The sequence below is a fragment of the Pecten maximus genome, chromosome 14 (assembly GCF_902652985.1).
Source record: "Pecten maximus chromosome 14, xPecMax1.1, whole genome shotgun sequence".
NCBI lineage: Eukaryota > Metazoa > Mollusca > Bivalvia > Pectinida > Pectinidae > Pecten > Pecten maximus.
Window position 1 is genome coordinate 11,886,180 of NC_047028.1, and position 19,553 is coordinate 11,905,732.

The 19,553-nt window shown below is 34.8% G+C and overlaps 2 protein-coding genes across 2 annotated transcripts; one reads left to right on the forward strand and one right to left on the reverse strand.

The window, feature by feature from the left end:
- Positions 1 to 641: 641 nt before the first annotated feature.
- LOC117341714 (DNA repair protein complementing XP-G cells homolog) lies at positions 642 to 19,265 on the reverse strand. Its single transcript, XM_033903577.1, is given in 15 exon segments — positions 642 to 2,288; positions 2,480 to 2,564; positions 3,295 to 3,397; positions 3,961 to 4,043; positions 5,278 to 5,422; positions 6,223 to 6,436; positions 7,139 to 7,258; positions 7,596 to 7,900; positions 8,274 to 9,360; positions 9,626 to 9,760; positions 11,340 to 11,397; positions 11,869 to 12,068; positions 17,470 to 17,645; positions 19,140 to 19,161; positions 19,163 to 19,265. Coding segments are annotated over 15 exon segments (3,531 nt in total). The 5' UTR covers positions 19,229 to 19,265; the 3' UTR covers positions 642 to 1,556.
- Positions 12,732 to 16,154, forward strand: LOC117341715 (zinc finger BED domain-containing protein 1-like). The gene is made up of 3 exons (XM_033903578.1): positions 12,732 to 13,792; positions 14,043 to 14,178; positions 14,492 to 16,154. Exons 1-3 carry the CDS (start codon positions 13,214 to 13,216, stop codon positions 15,823 to 15,825), a joined length of 2,049 nt encoding a protein of 682 aa, XP_033759469.1. The 5' UTR covers positions 12,732 to 13,213; the 3' UTR covers positions 15,826 to 16,154.
- Positions 19,266 to 19,553: the final 288 nt, after the last annotated feature.

Here is a 19,553-nt window from a genome sequence, read left to right on the forward strand (position 1 = left end):
TAATTAACCAGAATGAAACTAGGGAAACCTTGGGAAAGATTTGTGGTGCACCAGTAAACTGTTTCTATAATTCATGTTCATCTCCCAAATGTATTATGAAATACAGGAAATATATGACCATGATGAATCTTCGGACATCTGTAAAATACCTACATGGAAAGAGACTTGCATTGATTAATCATCTAAAATGCATGCCACTGTACCATTTCGTTTTTAAACAACAACCAGTAAGTTCATTCGAATTTTGTATAGGCAAAAATATATTTCAATTGTATGCATTTTGGGTATTTTGTGTATATGATTTTGACAGGTGGTGTGTGTCTTGATAAAATGAAAAATACCTGTTCCATCTATTACAATGTAAATTTTAAAAGATAAAGGATATTGTCTGTTGATTTATGTAAGTGCGGGTACCCGTGAAACTATTGCCAGTCAGCCTACATGGAAAATTCTTAAAAAAGTCTACCAATGCACCTATACTGTCACTAACAAACAATTGCAAGTCCCCAATAATATTCGACTTCATATCTAAATCATGAAATATTGTGATGTGTATTCTTGAATCTTTCAAAATCAGTTGCTATTTCAAAATCTTTTTAAACCTATTTCAAAATCTGTTTCAACCTATTTCAAAATCAATTGAAACCTTTTCTCAAAATCAGTTGAAATTTTTATCACAATCAGTTGAAACCCATTTCAAAATCTGCTGAAACCTATAAATCAAAATGAGCTAACTACTTATATCTTCATGAAAATGTATTGTGTGTGTATTTTAAATGGTTTCAAAGACAGACGATACCCATTCATGGAACATAACTTAGCATCACATGATGATGATCTGTTACACATAAACTTACACTCCAGGAATATTCTAAATCGGTTCATATTCATCAGGATATGAGCAAATTCTTTCAGGTATTCATATGAAATGAATGTCTGGTGACTTCATTAACATCTAATGAAGCCATGGAATTTAAATTTGTATAGGAAATTATTTCACCTCTGAAAGAAATAAACATCACAGTAAAATGCTTTATAATGTAATATTGATCCCTGGGTTCACCACCAAAATTTCATTGTACTCAGGTGAGATAAATTAAATAATAAATAATAACCAATAAATAATAACCAATCAAAACAGAAACATAATCATGCATGCATGCATTTTAATTTTGATCACAAACTTTTCAAAACAATTTTCATCAACTAAATTAACAAATATCAAATGAACTCTAAATAAAACTTCTTTTTTATAAATCAACATTACTTCTTTTTCACAAATTAATATTTGAAGTCGAACTTTTTGTGAATAATTGAAATGAAAATATTGTAAACAAAATTAAAAACTTAATTAAGAATCTTAAATGTTTTAAATTGTCGGACCTGAACATAACAAATACAAAATTATTTCCTGAGAATGATTTTGACATTTACTAGATATATTTTGGTAATTACATCATTATATTTGGGTCCAATCACAATCCAACAATAATCATATTTACCATTAAGTTATAACTCCGTATTAGATACAGATCAGGTCAGACAACTTGTCTACATCAATAATCACTATCAGACGACCTGTCAGAGATGTTAATCCTGGCTAAGTTTGATTGAGCTTTAGTTTTAGACTTCCGTGAAACTCTTGAAGAAGACGCTTCCTTATCAACAGGATGAGAGGATTGTTTACCCCTCTGTTCTTTTGTCTTTCTATCACTTTGTTTCATATCAGTTTTTCCTACGAATCCTTTCTCGATGCGATCAAAGTAAGATTTCAGTTTTTGTTCAATAGTCTCACTTGTATCTTCATCATCTCGGCAAAATCCTCCTGGTTCCAGACAGGAAAGAGATTTCAAATCATCTCTCTTCACCTGGATTGCAACTTTAGCTGAACTGCTAACCATGGGTTTAGATGCACTGTCCACTTCGTCACTTGAGCTACTCTCCGACAGCTCAACATCCTTAATAATTAACTTAGACCGCTTACCTTCATTCTTCTTCATTTCACCTTTCAACTTGCCTTTGCCCTTTCCTTTACCTTTACCTTTACCCTTTGACCTTTGACTTGTAGCAACTTCTTTACCTTTCATTTTTTTCCTTCTTTCTGCCATAGCTTCTTTTGCTTTTTGTATATGAGCCTCCCTTGCCTCAGTTTGGGAAAGTTCAGAAGTTTGGTCAGATGTTGAGGAACTTGTTAACTTTGATAAAGCCTGTTTGACACGAGAGCTTTGTGTCTTTTTTGATTCTAAGAATGTCTCTGGTTGAAAAAATTTGTCAATTCTTCCCTGGCTCTGAAAAGGATACAATATATTTATAAATATTTTTCCTGTTTTGCTTGTTTGTATTAAGACTTAAGAGTTATTGTAGGGTCCAATGAAGACATTTTTTTCTGCAGCATTATCCCTAATGATCCAGTTCACAGTAATAATTCATACAAAGTCCTTTTAACTCAATTTGGTAATAATTCATAAGAGTTACTGACCTGCTTTTCATTAATCTTCTTCATCACAGGAAGGAGATTTTCATCCACCTTCTCCTTTCCCCAGCCAATTTTTTCTCTAGCGTAACTAATTCAAGTTCAGGATACAAATGTTAATATGTTAAATTTCAAATTCAATACGGAGTAAATTTTATCAATTTGCAGAAATGAGATTTCTAACACTACATATTGGCCTCTAATGAAATTCATAACAATTCATAACAGGTAAATAATAATAAAATACACCAATACTAAATCTGTAATATCAATTTGAACACCTGAAAAGATTCTAAATAAAAGATCATCAAAATCCTGGAATGAAGTCATTACTGACCTGAGAAACTGACCTCAATGTGAAGTTTTGATCCGAAAAATTCACCTCAATATGAAGTTTTGACCCGAGAAATTGACCTCAAAATGAAGTTTTGACCGGAGAAATTGACCTCAATGTGAAGTTTTGATCCGAGAAATTGACCTTAATGTGAAGTTTTGACCCGAGAAATTGACCTCAAAATGAAGTTTTGACCCGAGAAATTGACCTCAATGTGAAGTTTTGACCCGATAAATTGTCCTAAATTTGAAGTTATGACCAGAGAAATTGACCTCAATGTGAAGTTTTGATCTGAAAAAATTCACCTCAATATGAAGTTTTGACCCAAGAAATTAACCTCAATGTGAAGTTTTGACTCAAGAAATTGATCTTAATGTAAGGTTTACCCAAAATCTGACAAATGAATGCGCACACACACAGGATCGAACCAAAACTGGTATTTGTTAAAGATTTTAGTTTTTCGGTGGAAATTTCCAGGAAAGGATACTCTCTGAGAAGGTCAAGGTCAGGTCGTGACCAGGAGAAGGCATCCTTCGACTCGTCTATCTTTGGGTTGAAGTAAGCCTCTACAACTGCTTCACTGGGAAATCCTATCAACACAAATGGAACAATGCTTATATTCAAGGTAGCCAAATACATTTTATACAGCTTTTTACTGTTGGACCTGAATTTTTACTAGATTTCAAGATGACAAGGTTAGATGCAGATTTTAAACACCCAGTGAAAACGATTAATTTTGAGAGGGCATGTCAGCTGAAATTAATTCCAATTTGCTATGACTATTTAGACGTCAGGAACACAGGAGGGTACTTATGATTATTTAAATGATAGCATCAGGAATTTAGGAGGGTACATATGGATCCACAAACTGGCAATTATATTATGGTAACACAAATTACAAATTTATGCAGATACATGTATACATGGAAACAGACCAAGCTCAAAAAGTAGATGAACTATAATGTGAAGCGTATTTTTATAACTATTTAATTACAGGGGTAATTCATAAACCACTGCCAGACCAATAAAGTCACAGGAAACCAATTTTTCCTAACAAAATCAACAACTACTTTCAGATATAAATTGGAAAAAAAATCCATTTTTTTTAGAATGGTTCTGTCTAAAACAAAGGATAATAAATGTGTAAAGTCACCTTCATGGATATCCAGTTGTCTTAGTTTATTCCTGATCTTGGTGTCCTTGCCTTTTCTATGTCTCGCTTCCTCCCACCAAGACCTGAAACAATCCCAGAATCCATCAGAAGTAATCACCAAGTCCTAAAACAATCCCAGAATCCATCAGAAGTAATCACCAAGACCTGAAACAATCCCGGAATCCATCAGAAGTAATCACCAAGACCTAAAACAATCCCAGAATCCATCAGAAGTAATCACCAAGACCTGAAACAATCCCAGAATCCATCAGCAGTAATCACAAGTCTTCTAACAGCACAGAATTGGTTAAATCTTGAAAAAAAAAGGTTCCAGCTCTGTTTGTCCTAGTAATGATGATGCACTACCTAGTAGAGCTTTGTATCGCTATCGCAAAATGGGTAGCGATACAATTCCTATTGCGATACAGGGGTCAGGATACGATATGTATCATGATATATGAGAATCTGATGACCTATCAGATATCTAGTATTCTATTGTGCAGTAGTCATGTTTGTGTTTGTGGTATTTTCGGAATATTAGTCTTTGTCTACATTTGTTAGAAAAACATGTTTTGTCCGTTTCCCACAAAGAGTTCTTGAATTTAGATAATTTAGATTTGAAAGAACTCCAACAGGCAGCTTTATAAGCCGCTGGAACGGCCTCGTCGGCCATGTTGTTTACTACAAAACGTAAGCTAACGTTGGTCAAGGGAGATAACTACAAATTTTCAAGTATCACGACACAAATCAAGAATAGACGATGCATCGATGCACCACTCTGCGATTCAATACACTGATACATTGGTGAGTCATTACACCACTAATACCTAGATATGAATGCTCTGTTTATAAGCATGTCCAACAAGTCTGTAAAGAGACTACAATGTTGTCATAATATGTTCTTTCTTTTGTTAGATATATACCAATTTAATCAAGGACACATTTCTGCGATCTGTACTCATTACACGAACCTATGATCAGGGCTCATTAGCACCTCTATAGAACTATTTCTTTGTTATCTGTACTAATCAAATGAACCTATGACCATGTACACCTCTATTGAACTATCTGTTAGTGATCCATACTAATTACATAAACCTATGATCTGGGCTCAGTGGCTCACTAACACGCCTCTATTGAACTATCTGTATGAGATCTGTAGCCGGTCATTCATAAAATACCAGATTTTAATTTAAAATTTTGATAACATAATTGGAAAAAATTACCAATATAAACTGGCAATGGGTTCTATATTCAGACCCAAATAAATATTATACATGTAGGAAAACCACTGCAAAAGTTTCCTGAACTCCTTACTTGAAGTTGGCGAGCCCCTGGATTCCTTCCCCTGGAAACTCTGCCAAGATCTCAAGGGCGGTCACAGGACCAACCTTTTGTATACCTAGGGTGTAGTCACTACCACACAGCAAGGCAATATTGATCATCTTTTCTCGACACAACCCTGTAACAGAGAATGTAAAGCTCTATTCTTATAATTACCAAGATGCTACATATTATGTACAATGATAAGCGAGACATTTATCAAATAAAATTACTGACGCGTAATGTAGATTATATGATTTTGCCCATATACGTATACGTATATGTAGATACTAATTCTACCTCCAATTTCAATAACTTAAACAGATACAACTATAAATGTATGTTATATCTTGCATGTATGAATAGTTTCTGTGATAGTTGTATTCATATAAGACAAGATAATATTATAAAACAAGAATTATGTGTCACCATCCCCCTTTGTCAATATCATTAGCATTTTACATGAGTATTCATGGATATATCTGATGAGACTAATGAATAATTTTGATAATTTAAAGTCCAGAAATTAGAGATTTTTACCCCCAAAATGCAGAAATCCATTAAATATTTTCAGTGTAGTAGGCTCTTCTACCAATGCTAGAACACAGAGCTTAACACAAAACCTGAACGTTTATGCTGCTGTCGGAAAAGCAACCCCTATATAGCCCCTTTTCGACATCAGCTGGAAGGTGACACAAAAATGTAAGTAATTTACAGTTTATTGTGAAAGTCTAAGCCGAAATATTTTTTCAAATGTTTCGAGCGACTTCTGACAATTTAACTAGCTTTGACCAATGACCTAGAAAAAAAGATGATATGGGCCATCAGGCTCCAAAATAACTCTGGATAAAATGCTGTTTTGAAGTTAGCTCTACACTATTTTGTTCTTATTCATTACAATGGATACACAAGACACAATAATCAGAACTCAAGCACTACCTAATTGATTATCTATATTGGTCCTCTGGAAAAATTCAACATGTTTGGCCTGGTTGAAAAAGTTTTTGTAGACACGATTCCCGCCAAACAACCAGACATCACTATCGTCAGTAATAGATCCTTGTGTCTGATTTGTGAAATCCATGAATGCACACTGCGCCTCTGCCTCCATTGGACTGACAACATAGGGAATGCCAAACATCTGCAGCAGCTCCTGTCCATCAAAATTTCAAATATCAATAAGTTAAAATATTTTGATATTGCAATTAACAATATTATCAGTGTCCCTTCTTTAGCCCTAAGTTATAAGCCTTCCCTCTAAGTTATAAGCCTTTCCTTCCCTCTAAGTTATAAACCTTCCCTCTAAGTTATAAGCCTTCCCTAAGTTATTGCCCGTAAGTGCTATTTACAGAAATGTTTTGAGAATCCCAATATTGCTTTAATTTATTGAGGCAGAAAACTTGAACTAAAACTTTATTTGAAGTTACACAAAATGTTTAAAATTTGAAAAAGATAAAGTTTTTCTATAACAGCACTGACCGTGGTACCATACAACTGAATTATGTACTCAGCATGAAGATCGAATACGCCTTACTCTTACCAAGCATATCAAAAGATATTGAAGCATCTCCGACACTATTCCTTCCAATTTTAACGATAGGAATACAGGAGAGAAGGGCAGAGTTGTTTATCATATAAAGATGGCAGAGTCTTAAATAATTCCTTACTAGGTGGTTGGACCCAAAAAAGTTGAGCAATGGAGATCACAAATTACATTGTTCAAGATATGAAATGAATATATATAAAATATATTGATGCAAACTTATGTTTCTGAACAGATGTTCCATTTATGGCAAAGTGAACATAACAGACAAGACTATTATAAATTGTTAGTGTACACCTATACAATGTATACCTGGGCCTCGAGGTACATCTGGTCTGTGATATTAGTTGCCAGGCGGTCTTGTTTGCCACGTTCTTGCTGCAAATTTCTGCTTTCAACTTCAAGATCTTCCTTATACTCAAGCAAATCTTCCTGCAAAACATATTCAGTACTTTACTAAACATACAACAAATTATTAGCACCGATATGAAAGGCATTAATCATTGTCAAATATTGCTAGAAACGCTGGTCTAGAATTTGCAAGGTAAACCATGAACTTTAAAAGTCACAAAATAACAACAGTGTATTTTTATAGTTTCCTTTCAGACAAATTAAAAGAAATAATATAATTTTGCCATCAAAATGGAAAGTGAAGGGATACCACAAACTTCCAGTTATTCAATATACATGCAGATAATTAATTGTAATATTTGGTTTCCTTTTCCATTAACTATCAAATTAATTGTTCATAGACAACACCAATTCTGACCTCTGTAAAATCGTGAAATGGATTTGGTTCCTGAAAATCACTGGACGCCGTCTCCATCAGCTGCCCATCTGCAGTCACCATGCCTAGTTCCTCCTCCTTCGAGAACACTTCCTGTGTGGAAGAGGGAGGGTTAATTATCTGTTCCTCAGGCAGTGAGGGAGGGATCAGTATCTGTACCTCCGGTGGAGAAGCTGGTGCAGTATGTTTATCCTCACTAGCTCCACTCATAAACATGGAGGCAGGAAAAAGGTCATCTGGAGCACTATTCTTTTTTGTGTCTATGGAGATCTCTATGAATCCTTCATCTATAAATTAGAAAATGTTTAGACATGTACTTCAATATTCTCAACTTGGAATTGCAACTGATGAAATTACACACTAAAGTTATTGGGTTTTTGTACAACACTTTTTATTCTATTAATACTGGTACCCATACCCACATTTTCTTGACAATGTTAGTTTTCATGCAAGTCGAGTTTCAAGTTGTAAGGATTTCTTTTAAATTTTTCAATATCCCCGAGTTTGTTTTCTTCATTGGACCTAAACACTCTAAAAAATATATGTTCCATACAACGTATATGTCGTTCTACATCTAAGATTTAAGTTGCCACAAGGCCATCACATTCACCCTCTTCATTCCCTGTTAATGTTTTAAGGGTCACAGCTAAATGGCTGTACCTTCAGAACTGCTATCCTTGCCAGCAACAGAAGCCTCCTGTTGGTTTGTAACGTCAGAACCCAGTCTTCTCCTCTTCACTACTACGTCATCATCACTTGAAACTACAACATGACCACTATAGTTATCCTTGCTGGTGGACGGTTCAGAATGTTCAACAAAAATACTTTCCTTTTCTGCTGTACTACTGGACGGATTGCAGATTTCTACAGATGTATCTTCATTTTCTTCAGAACTTTTGGAAGGTTTGGTGTTTTCGACAAAACTTATTTCTTTTTCTCTTCGACTTGTGGAAGGTTGGGCATCACCTTTGATATCAATATCGGCTGCTATAGTTTGTTCATTTAAGCGCGAGCATTGCTCCGTGGCTAGACACGGATTACGTGTGCGTGTAGATTCAGACTCATTAACATTAATAGGTCTACCATTATCACAAGATTCTGACACATTGACTTCATCAGCAGAAATTTTTTGCAGTAGTTTGTTTTTCATGTTCAACACTTCACTTAAAATACTACTTCTGTCCTTGTCACCAGACATTTCTGTCCGTTTGTCCGCTGGTTTCTCATTCACTTCCTGTTCTGCAGTTTTCATTCCGATTCCGTGATTGCTTTCTGATTCAGTTTCAATTTTATCTGGAGACAACTGTTTTGTTTGTTGAGTGTTCAATGTTTTTAAATCCATGATTACTTCAGTTGACGCTGCCTCCTTCATATCTACTGCCTTTCCAACTACTTTGTTACTTTCATTTAAAACAATGTCTTTTGCATTTCTAGCCTTTTCTTCTTCCTCCTGTACTGCTCGTAGCTCTGCTTGATGTAACTCCTCTTCATACTTCTTTGCTTTGTCCAACTCCTCCTCTCGTCGCTTCTTGCCTGTTCCTTTGATCAGAACAAAATGAGATTTGTCCTCAGAGACAACTCGCCGAGACTCTATCACCGATTCGCTGTAATAATCATCTCCAAGTGTCAAGCTTATTTCAGACTTGGATGGAGCATTCATATCTTTCCGAACTTGCTCAATCTTTGCAGCCAGCTTATTCTGTTTAAGAATTTTTGCCATTTGATAACTGGAAAAATCAAGGGAATCCTGAAAAAGTAAAAAACATCCATGAATTTTTATACTAATATTTCATTGTAATTTCTTAAAATTCTTTTCTTTTCTTTTTTCAACATCATGACGAATAATTTATGAGCCATGGATATGTCATCCCTCACGTCCAACGTCGTTAAATTACCCCAAATGTTTATCAGATGTTAAACAATACAAAATCAAACATTTGTCCATTTAAACCAACAAAGGAAGTTGCAGTGACTGACTGCAGTTGTGAATAGATTTATGAAATCAAAATTACCTCTGGCAAATCCATCTTTGTGGACAAGTTGTATTTACGTTGCTCTTTCATAGTTGTGAGAATTTCGTGTTGTAACTCCGACGGCAAGCTGGAGAAGTCTGCCGAGTCAATATCTATCTCGTCTAATTCATCCTCCTATTAAATTACAAACAAATTTAGATATAGGGAGTCATCTTCAGATAGACAGTAACAGAAATCTATGGAAAATTGCAATATTTTAGCTAGTTAATCCATAATGAAATTTCATAATTGATGATTTGAATCGATGTTACCAATCAACAAGAACACAACATAGAATAACACCTCCTTACAATTTCGACTTCCAGGTCATAAGGACAGTCCATACTGAATTTGATCAAAATTTATCCAATCGGAGATGGGGTTTTTTTTCCTAAGAAAAATTGCTGGACAACCGAGAGCTATTTACAACAGACACTCACCAGACCATAATTGTCCAAGCAAATAAATCGCTGCAGATTGGCCATTTTGAATCTTGTTCAAATTTGGTTGTTCAATGCAATGTTTACCTACAATGTGCTCTGTAAGCACAAAATGCATTTGTCTCCGAACTAGCTATTCTATTTCTTGGACTAAATCTACGTTTTTGAACCTACACATATTAATATTAACAACTATGAAGGCATAAATAAAGGCAGTATATATTCCACAAAAAAAAATTGAAGTTTAGATTTTTACAGCTGTATGTGGTGACTGTTGTAGTTAATCTCACCGACAACTATGAAGGCATAAATAAAGGCAGTATATATTCTACAAAAAAAAATTAAAGTTTAGATTTTTGCAGCTGTATGTGGTGACTGTTGTAGTTAATCTCACCGACACAGTCCCCCCCCCCCCCCCCCCCCCCCCCCCCCCCACCCCCACAGCCAACCGATTACCACATGGGTTCTCGCCTACTTATGTGATAGAGACAGCACTGTTACAAGTTAAAGGGTTACCAAAGTCAGCAGATACTGCCAGCCTCACAACACACCAATTACAGCCCTCCTTCCATTATCTTATCCACCCCATCATACATTACCAGTCAAATTAATACATTAATTACAACAATCGCTTATTTAGTTTATAGGTTGTTTTTTTTTTTTTCACAATAGACAATTTATACTGGTCCACATTTTTCAAGGGAGACAACTCTCATTAGGATATGTTGTCAAAAAATTGAAGAAATATGTCCAAAAGCAATTACATTTGTGTTTAATATCTTCATTTAATCTACAACAGCATAGCTTGTCTCCCAAATGTTTGTCAATAAATAATTTATTTATATATAAATTGGTATGGTTTTGAATTTTTTTTTTTTTATATTTATTTCATTTTTAAAGACATTTTTAATACACAAATACATAAGAATCACACACACAATCACACATTGATTCCAATATGTATGGGTTTATAGGACTATTTGCCAGCAAGACAAATTTTGTGTTGGGAATCAGCTGAAGGGCATATATATATATTCACAAAGTAAAACTTCAAGCCTACAGTTGCCATAATGATCATTGTAACAGTTTAACAAACTAACAAATTTATCAAATTATTAAGTGTTTCCTTTATGATGAATATTATATGAGCAAACAAATTACACTGCTAAACACACCATAAAGTCATTGATCAAGAAGATTTTATTGTAGCCTTTTTTCACTTGTTTCTGTACGATATTTGTTCCCCTTTAACATTACCAGTCAGTAGTACATACAGCAAGGACTTCCTGTGCAGAAACGCTTTCATCCCAACCACTGTACTCTTCCTGCATTCTGTAAATATAATTGTATAATCATCTCTTAAGCAAAGTAAAAGTTTACAATCATGGATCTTTGGTGAGGCAGGGCGAGAAAAAACCCAGGGCCAGTAGATTTGGTCTCTTAGCAAGTAAATATTGGCGACTACTTGCCTGATTGGCAAGTGCAAATTTCTCAAAATTGTAATTGAGTAATTGAAGATTCTACTAATTCAGTTTAATTGGACCACTGTTTCACCTTTTGAACCTAAACTTGCCCAAAGGACCAGTGATCCAGAAAATTTTCTTCCTGCCCTGTAAGGTCAATGTGGTGAGTCCAGAAGCAGTATCCCTGTTGTGTTCTGTTCTTAAGTGTTAATGTTGTCCATAATAAAAATATAAAATAATTTTCCAGACTTGAAGGAATTAAAAAGTGTAAGAAAAAGAAAGTGATAGTAATCTTAGGTCTTTGATAAGAATCAAACCTGAACTGGATTTTGTATTTTACCTTAGAAATTCAACAGGTAAGGGAGGCAAATCAAACATATCCCTGGGCTTATTGGATGCTGATGGTTGACTGGTTGATGGACCTGCATCATCTCCTAGAACTTCCTTCACAGCTTGACTTTTCATCAAATTTTGAAGCAACTTTTGATTTGTTTTTGTACTTTCCTGTTCTGCCAATTCCCGATTTTCTCTTCTTGATATCTATTAATTAGAAATTTGATATTTTCATTAGCATCAAAAACTGTTCTGTAACAATGTATCATGCCTTCACCATCAACATACTCATGACAAGATATAACACAAAATCTCAAATTTCAATGACTCAACCATGCCTAGTGCTTAGTTTCTTTACATTGACAGAGATTTACAAAACTAGGAAACATGCCCCTCTCTCACCAGAATATCCATGCCCTTAACATTCCATTGTATTCAATCTTCAACAAATATTTGGATTCAATCCTCGACAAATATTTATAACAAAATTACAGCCAAACTAGCACAGGTGTTCACTCGTCAACGTGTTCTCGCTGAATGAGATACATATGCATTGTACCCTGCCTCACGACAGCTCTCTCGGAAATAGAAGACAATTTCATTCTTATTCATATGCATTCCATTCAAAACATGAGATTATATTATGCATCAATATCTCTAGAACAGATTTTATTTAACTTTTAATGAATTATCAACTAATGGTATAGAATTTGTTACTTTAATCCAGCAAATTTGAAATATTACCAATAAAACTAAAATTAAAGCAAATTGTGTGCATGTATCATCAATCTTTTTGCGGTTATTAAAGATTTATGAATTCATATATTTATCAATTTAAGCTTCCAACCAACCTAAAGAAAGAATGTACAACAAGTAGTGGTGTGCAATATTACCGGCAATACCGGTTATTGCGGTATTATTGTCGGCGATGATATATCGCGATATTTTTTTTAAATACCGGTATTTTCACTTTATTTTTAAACACTTACATAACGAAAGTACATCGTAAAAGGACATCGTTTTTTTCACTTGGCATGTTCGCGTCAACCGGAAAAAAACATAACAGGAAGTATCTTAACCTATACTAAATTTAAAACCAGCTGAAGACTATAATGCTACGTTCCGGTAGGATTAAAAAAGATATTATCTCCCCGAAAATTATTTAATAAATGTAGTTTAAAATCTAATTATTTCTTCTTCTAAAAGATCGTTTCACGGTTTGTAAAAAATAATGATCCGGCCGTGAACTGTTCGTGAGAGAAATATTCATCTATAGCACAATTTTACGAAATCCGGAATTTTGTCCGCCATTTTTTCTACCTTTATTATATGCTTTCAAACATCCGTCAAGCATGGCGGAGAAAAACAAGTTTGATATTGTGACCAACCGAAAAGCAAAATCAACGGTTTGGGAACATTTTGGACTGAAAAAAATTGAAGGCAAGCTTGTTGAAAATGTTGCCGTTTGTAGGATGTGCATGGCATCTGTTAAATACTCAGGTGGAACGACAAATCTGTCGTCCCATATCAGAGCCCGTCATCCAAATCTACGTGAGCGTAGTAATGACGACACTGACAGTAAAAATACACAACAATCTGGTTCCAGTGGCTTAGCTTCTACTACAAAGGAAACTCAAGTTCACGACAGAAAGACGTCTCAGTGTACCTTGCCAACAGTAATAGCAAATAAAACGCCATATCCTCCAGGCTCAAGACGTGCAACAGAAATAACGGAAACCATTACCAATTTCCTTATTAATGACATGAGGCCATTTAAAACAGTTGACACAGACTGTTTCAGGAAGATGCTACACACATTAGATCCAAGGTACAAAGTTCCAGGTCGGAAGCATTTTTCACAAATTGCAATTCCAAAAAAATACGAACAAGTAAAGGGTGTTGTGAAAGGAGAACTCCAAAGGGCTGATCAGGTGAAATTATTTTTTAAAATGGAAATTACATGATCATAAATATTTAATTCCAGATTTTAATTTTTGAAAATAAAATTAAAAGTATTTGATGAATTATGGAATATAATAAATTAATAATGTATATTGTATCAAAATAAAATGTGATCTAGTGTTAAATTTATATTATTTTAAATTGTTTTTATTTCATTCAAATTAAAGAAGAAACTAATCAAATTACTTGATTTTCAAAAAGAAATTAACAAAATTTTAGGTTGCCATCACAACTGATGGGTGGACATCAAGAGCCACAGAAAGTTACATTACCATAACCTCAACCCATATAAACAATGAATGGCAGATGGTGAACTATGTGTTGATGACAAGATGTATGCCAGAAAGCCACACAGGTAAGTTGAATAAAAACATTTCAGTAGAAATTTAGAATACATCATATTAGAAATTAATAAATTTAAAAATGTGAATCTTCTAAAATTGAAACTTTGATAATTTAAGTCTAAAATGTAAAAAAGTAAAAATTATTAAAAATATAAATATAATATACTGTAAAACATGTGATGGTCAGATAAAGCTAAAAGGAGGCATTGCACATTTCCATATTTATTATTAAAAATTAAAATAAAAGCTATTGCTCAGATGTTATTTGAAGGTTGACTTACAAATAATGTAGGTCTTAACTGTTTGTTGACCTTTTTGTTGTAGGAGTAAACATTGCAGAATTTTTGAAGGAAGCTATTGCAGAATGGGGTATCAAAGAAGAGCCATTGTACCTAGTGTCTGACAATGCCAGTAATATGAAGAAGGCAGCTGAAGTGCTTGGTTGTGATCTTCACCTTGGATGCTTTGCTCACACACTGAACTTAGCAGCCCAAAAAGGGCTTAGAGTTAAAGCTGTTTCAAACCTGTTAGCAAAAATTAGGAAAATTGTTGGCTTTTTTCATCGCAGCACAGTGGCAGCTGCTCGCTTGCAAACTCAAGCTACAAATCTAAATCTGCCAAATCACAAATTGGTCATTGATGTTCCAACCAGATGGAACAGTGCATTTGACATGCTAGAACGTTATCTCGAAATGCAGGTTGCAGTTGTAGCAACTCTCATGTCTCTGGCAAACAAAGACAAAGACTTAAAGTTTCTGTCTGATGAAGAAATAAGCCTTGCTGAAAAAGTAATGGAGGCAATGAAACCACTAAAACAGGCTACCACCATGCTGTGCAATGAAAAAAGTCCAACAATTTCAATAATTCTGCCCCTTCACCACAAACTTGTAAGTGTCTATAAAACATCAGTGACTGGGGAAACTACTGCCATTGTCTCTTTAAAGGCAGCTATAGTTGGTGACCTAGAAAATAGGTATGATGAGAAAGCTCATCCATCTGCAAACAGCTTGTTAATGAAAGCCACTGTGCTTGATCCCAGGTTTAAGGCACTGCCTTATCTTGAGGAAGAAAGAAGATTCACTGTTTACAATGATCTTGTGAAAGATCTTGCTTCCCTGAACCCTCAGTGTCTGAATATGATGATAAAAAAAGAGCCAGGGGCACTTTCAGAGTCTATAGTCCCTAATGTTGAAATTCAAGGTGAAAGACATGTAGACACTCTTCCCCCTTTACCCTCTTTACCTAAACAGGAAAATCAGTCAGCAGTTGAATCTGTTCCTTCCACCATCGATATACCATCAACCCCCAAAAAGGCAAAACAAGAATCATTTTTAAATGATTTACTTGGAGATGTGTTTGTCACCAAAGTGGAAAATGTAAAAAGTCCATTACAAAGGGCTGAAATTGAAGTGCAGAAATATAAAGATCTGCCTTCTCCAACCCTTGAAAGTAGCCCACTGCAATGGTGGAAGGAAAATCAGAATCTGTTTCCTCTTCTCTCTTGTGCTGCAAAACAACTACTATGTATCCCAAGTACAAGTGTTCCCTCAGAAAGGGTATTTAGTACTGCTGGGGATATAGTTTCAAGCCAAAGGGCAAATCTAAAAGCAAGCACTGTTGACATGCTGATATTTCTTAAAAAAAACTGCCAGTTGTAAATTCTACTTGTGTTGGCACAGTTAGTCACTTTACTCATTTTAAAATAAACAATATACATCAGTGGACTTACTTATGATGATGTAGGCCATAAGTAAATAAATATGTATACATACTTGTGTGATACTACAAAAGTATGATTCTATGGACATTGGTCAGTTGTGATTTATAAACAAACCGAGATTTGTTAGGTTTTTTTTTAGAATCTAGTCCATTTTGTACTTACCTGTGATCTCAAAATTTATTTTTTTCAAAGCATAATATGCTATGTTTACCCTTGTTTTGTTTTGTTTAATGACTTGTGGAAGTCTATTAAAGTTATTGCTACATACCCTTGTCTTCTGTTTTTATATTCAGGCTAGCAAATAATTTCTGCAATATATCGCAATATATTGCAATATCAGGTCAAATATTGCAATATATCGTAATATTGAAAAAGGTGGCAATACCCATCCCTAACAACAAGTATTTAATATACAAATATTATTTGCCAAGAAAATAAGTTGTAATTAACACATCTTAAGGTACTACTGTCATGCTGTCCTGTGTAGTCTTTAAGCTTGTCAGAAGTGTATACAGGGTGTTTTATAGTCTTGTCAGAAGTGTATACAGGGTGTTCCATAATCTTGTCAGAAGTGTACATGTATACAGAGTGTTTTATAGTCTTGTCAGAAGTGTATACAGGGTGTTCCATAATCTTGTCAGAAGTGTATACAGGGTGTTTTATAGTCTTGTCAGAAGTGTATACAGGGTGTTCCATAATCTTGTCAGAAGTGTATACAGGGTGTTCCATAATCTTGTCAGAAGTGTATACAGGGTGTTCCATAATCTTGTCAGAAGTGTATAAAGGGTGTTCCATAATCTTGTCAGAAGTGTATACAGGGTGTTCCATAATCTTGTCAGAAGTGTATACAGGGTGTTCCATAATCTTGTCAGAAGTGTATACAGGGTGTTCCATAATCTTGTCAGAAGTGTATACAGGGTGTTCCATAATCTTGTCAGAAGTGTATAAAGGGTGTTCCATAATCTTGTCAGAAGTGTATACAGGGTGTTTTATACTCTTGTCAGAAGTGTATACAGGGTGTTTTATACTCTTGTCAGAAGTGTATACAGGGTGTTTTATACTCTTGTCAGAAGTGTATACAGGGTGTTTTATAATCTTGTCAGAAGTGTATACAGGGTGTTTTATAGTCTTGTCAGAAGTGTATACAGGGTGTTTTATAGTCTTGTCAGAAGTGTATACAGGGTGTTTTATAGTCTTGTCAGAAGTGTATACAGGGTGTTTTATAGTCTTGTCAGAAGTGTATACAGGGTGTTTTATAGTCTTGTCAGAAGTGTATACAGGGTGTCTCATGATCAATCTTCAATGTCAGAAGTGTATATAGGGTGTCTCATAGAAATAAGTTCATACATTCCATTACCTATATATTAAAGGGGATAATTTGAGTATACATATTATGTTTCACATATCTTTCTTTCATTTATATTTAATCTCTTAATTTAATGTCAATCCATTCACAAGAATATGCCTGATATTGCATCCTTTGAAACAAAATTAAATTAAATTAAGAGATTGTGCAATAAAAATTGTTCAAAAATTGTTCAGAAAGAATCGCAAATCATTTATACACAAATATATAGCTCACCAGTGTTTGCTTCTTCAATACCGGAACACCGCCATCAAAGACGAAGACTGGTTTAATCTTGTAGAATAGGAGCTTACAGATCCGAGAAAAGAGGACCTGAAGATGTGCATTTGGAAGAGGATTTCCATCCTTATCTCTCATTCCCTTGACTGCATGGTGGAGCCATAAACTCACATCTTAATGAAATACCCGTCAAGGAATTCATCTGAACATATTTGCTTTACTAGCCACTTTGATTTACAATTTTACAGCGTAATATTACCTTATCCCCATAGATATCTATGTATACTTGTGCACACTGACACATGTTCAAATGCTAGTGGAAATTGTACAACACACATGATCATGAGGTTAGGAATTATCAATTATAATGGATGCATGTATACTGGGATCTAGATTCACTATAGCACATAATTTCCACATATACAGTCAAACATCGATGTTTCGAAGTTCAAGGGACTAACAGAAAAACTTCGAATAATGTATAAGTTTAAAACGTGACACTTTGAATATGAGTGAAGACATCGCAAATATTTTGTGTTTAAAATTGGTCCGCTTGTTTTAATGTTCTGTAAAATTTACTCACTGACCGTTGATTTCAATGGCAGCGGAGATTCATCAGAGACGACTACCGAAATGTTATACCGGAGTTATTTAATGTCATGGCTTCTAAATACACCTTGTATCTATCAATTTGGTCTGATTATTAATTAGCCCCATGAACGAGAGTGACAACACACGCTATCGTTATCCCTATTGTCAGTCAGGGCATTCGGGGGAGAGGTGTGAAATCTTGCCGTGGGGGTCACGACAAACACCTGTCCAGTGGTCAGTACAGGTAAATTTTTTGTTCGAATCATGAGATGTCAATTACCTATAATTTCATAGCTTACGGGCCATGAAAAAAAGTTTGATACATCGAAAACTTCGATTTATACAAATTTGAATCATACATAGGTTCGTTAGTAGCATTATATAGTGAGGAAATTCAGGACCAAGCAAAAAGTTTGAAGTTCGAATCATAGAGGTTTGACTGTATTTATTAATGTTCTAAAGTATCAAAAGATACACGATTCAAGTATGCAAGTGTTCATACCTATTCTTTATATTACATATCCCAAGTTTCCTCTGGCCCGACACTAGACTTGGACGTTCTGCCGAGATAGATGTCAAATTCAATTTAGGAAGTACATTACTATAAGTACCATGGAATTCCCAGACACTATTTGGTGTAGCTAAGATTTCGATAAAGATAAAATACATTTGGTATGACAAACTACAGACATTTCTTTTTTATTTATTTATTAAACCAAAAGCACTCATTTAGTTCTGTTAAAATTTAATAACTAATGTAAACACCATCATTGAAACCCAGCCATTTTCCATTACAGCTCATCGCAAGTTGTTAAGAAGTCTGAATGCTGAAAAACCTTCCATATCACTAACTATACAGCTACTAATATATAACTTGAGCTACAACATATGTAGTGTGCTCAGGACCTACAACAGACATCTGTCAAAATATGAAAGTCTGGTGTCAGGGCCAGAGGAAACTTGGCTTCTTATTATTCGTCATTTTCTTAAATGTTCATCCAAAAATATTCTCAACCAGTGGAAGCAAATACAATCCATAGTTCATTAAAAGTTATAGTGTGTACGACAAAGGATACCGATTGATAGTATTTTGCCTTCCGAGGGACAAGAGAGAGACTGGCTTTCCAGTAGATTGAATCAGCTGCCAAAGACCATGTACGCCCATTGTTTCCTTCACTCACGTCTACTCTCCAACGGTCCGTCTGAAATTTGAAAGTGGTCCTGTTGAATTTCAATATGCGGTAGACATTAAACAGATGAGATTTAAAATCCAATCATGAAAACACAAAATGTCTACCATTCTTGAAAATAGTGGAAGCATTCGCCAACCTCTGCAGATATTTTGTCGGACCTACCAAATCCTTGCTCGTGTACGTGCTGCATGCTTACTTGATGCAGCATCTGAGAAATTTTCCCGCGTCCAATCTCCAGACCAAATCAGGAAACAATTAACATACGCATGTACCTAGTAGACATCAACCGTCACCAAA

Excerpts from the sequence above, each read along its gene's own strand:
- LOC117341715 (XM_033903578.1), top strand. The coding sequence starts at position 13,214 with ATGGCGGAGAAAAACAAGTTTGATATTGTGACCAACCGAAAAGCAAAA. Across the intron at positions 13,793-14,042 it reads AACTCCAAAGGGCTGATCAG|GTTGCCATCACAACTGATGG; the intron begins GTGAAATTATTT and ends ACAAAATTTTAG. Across the intron at positions 14,179-14,491 it reads TATGCCAGAAAGCCACACAG|GAGTAAACATTGCAGAATTT; the intron begins GTAAGTTGAATA and ends TTTTTGTTGTAG.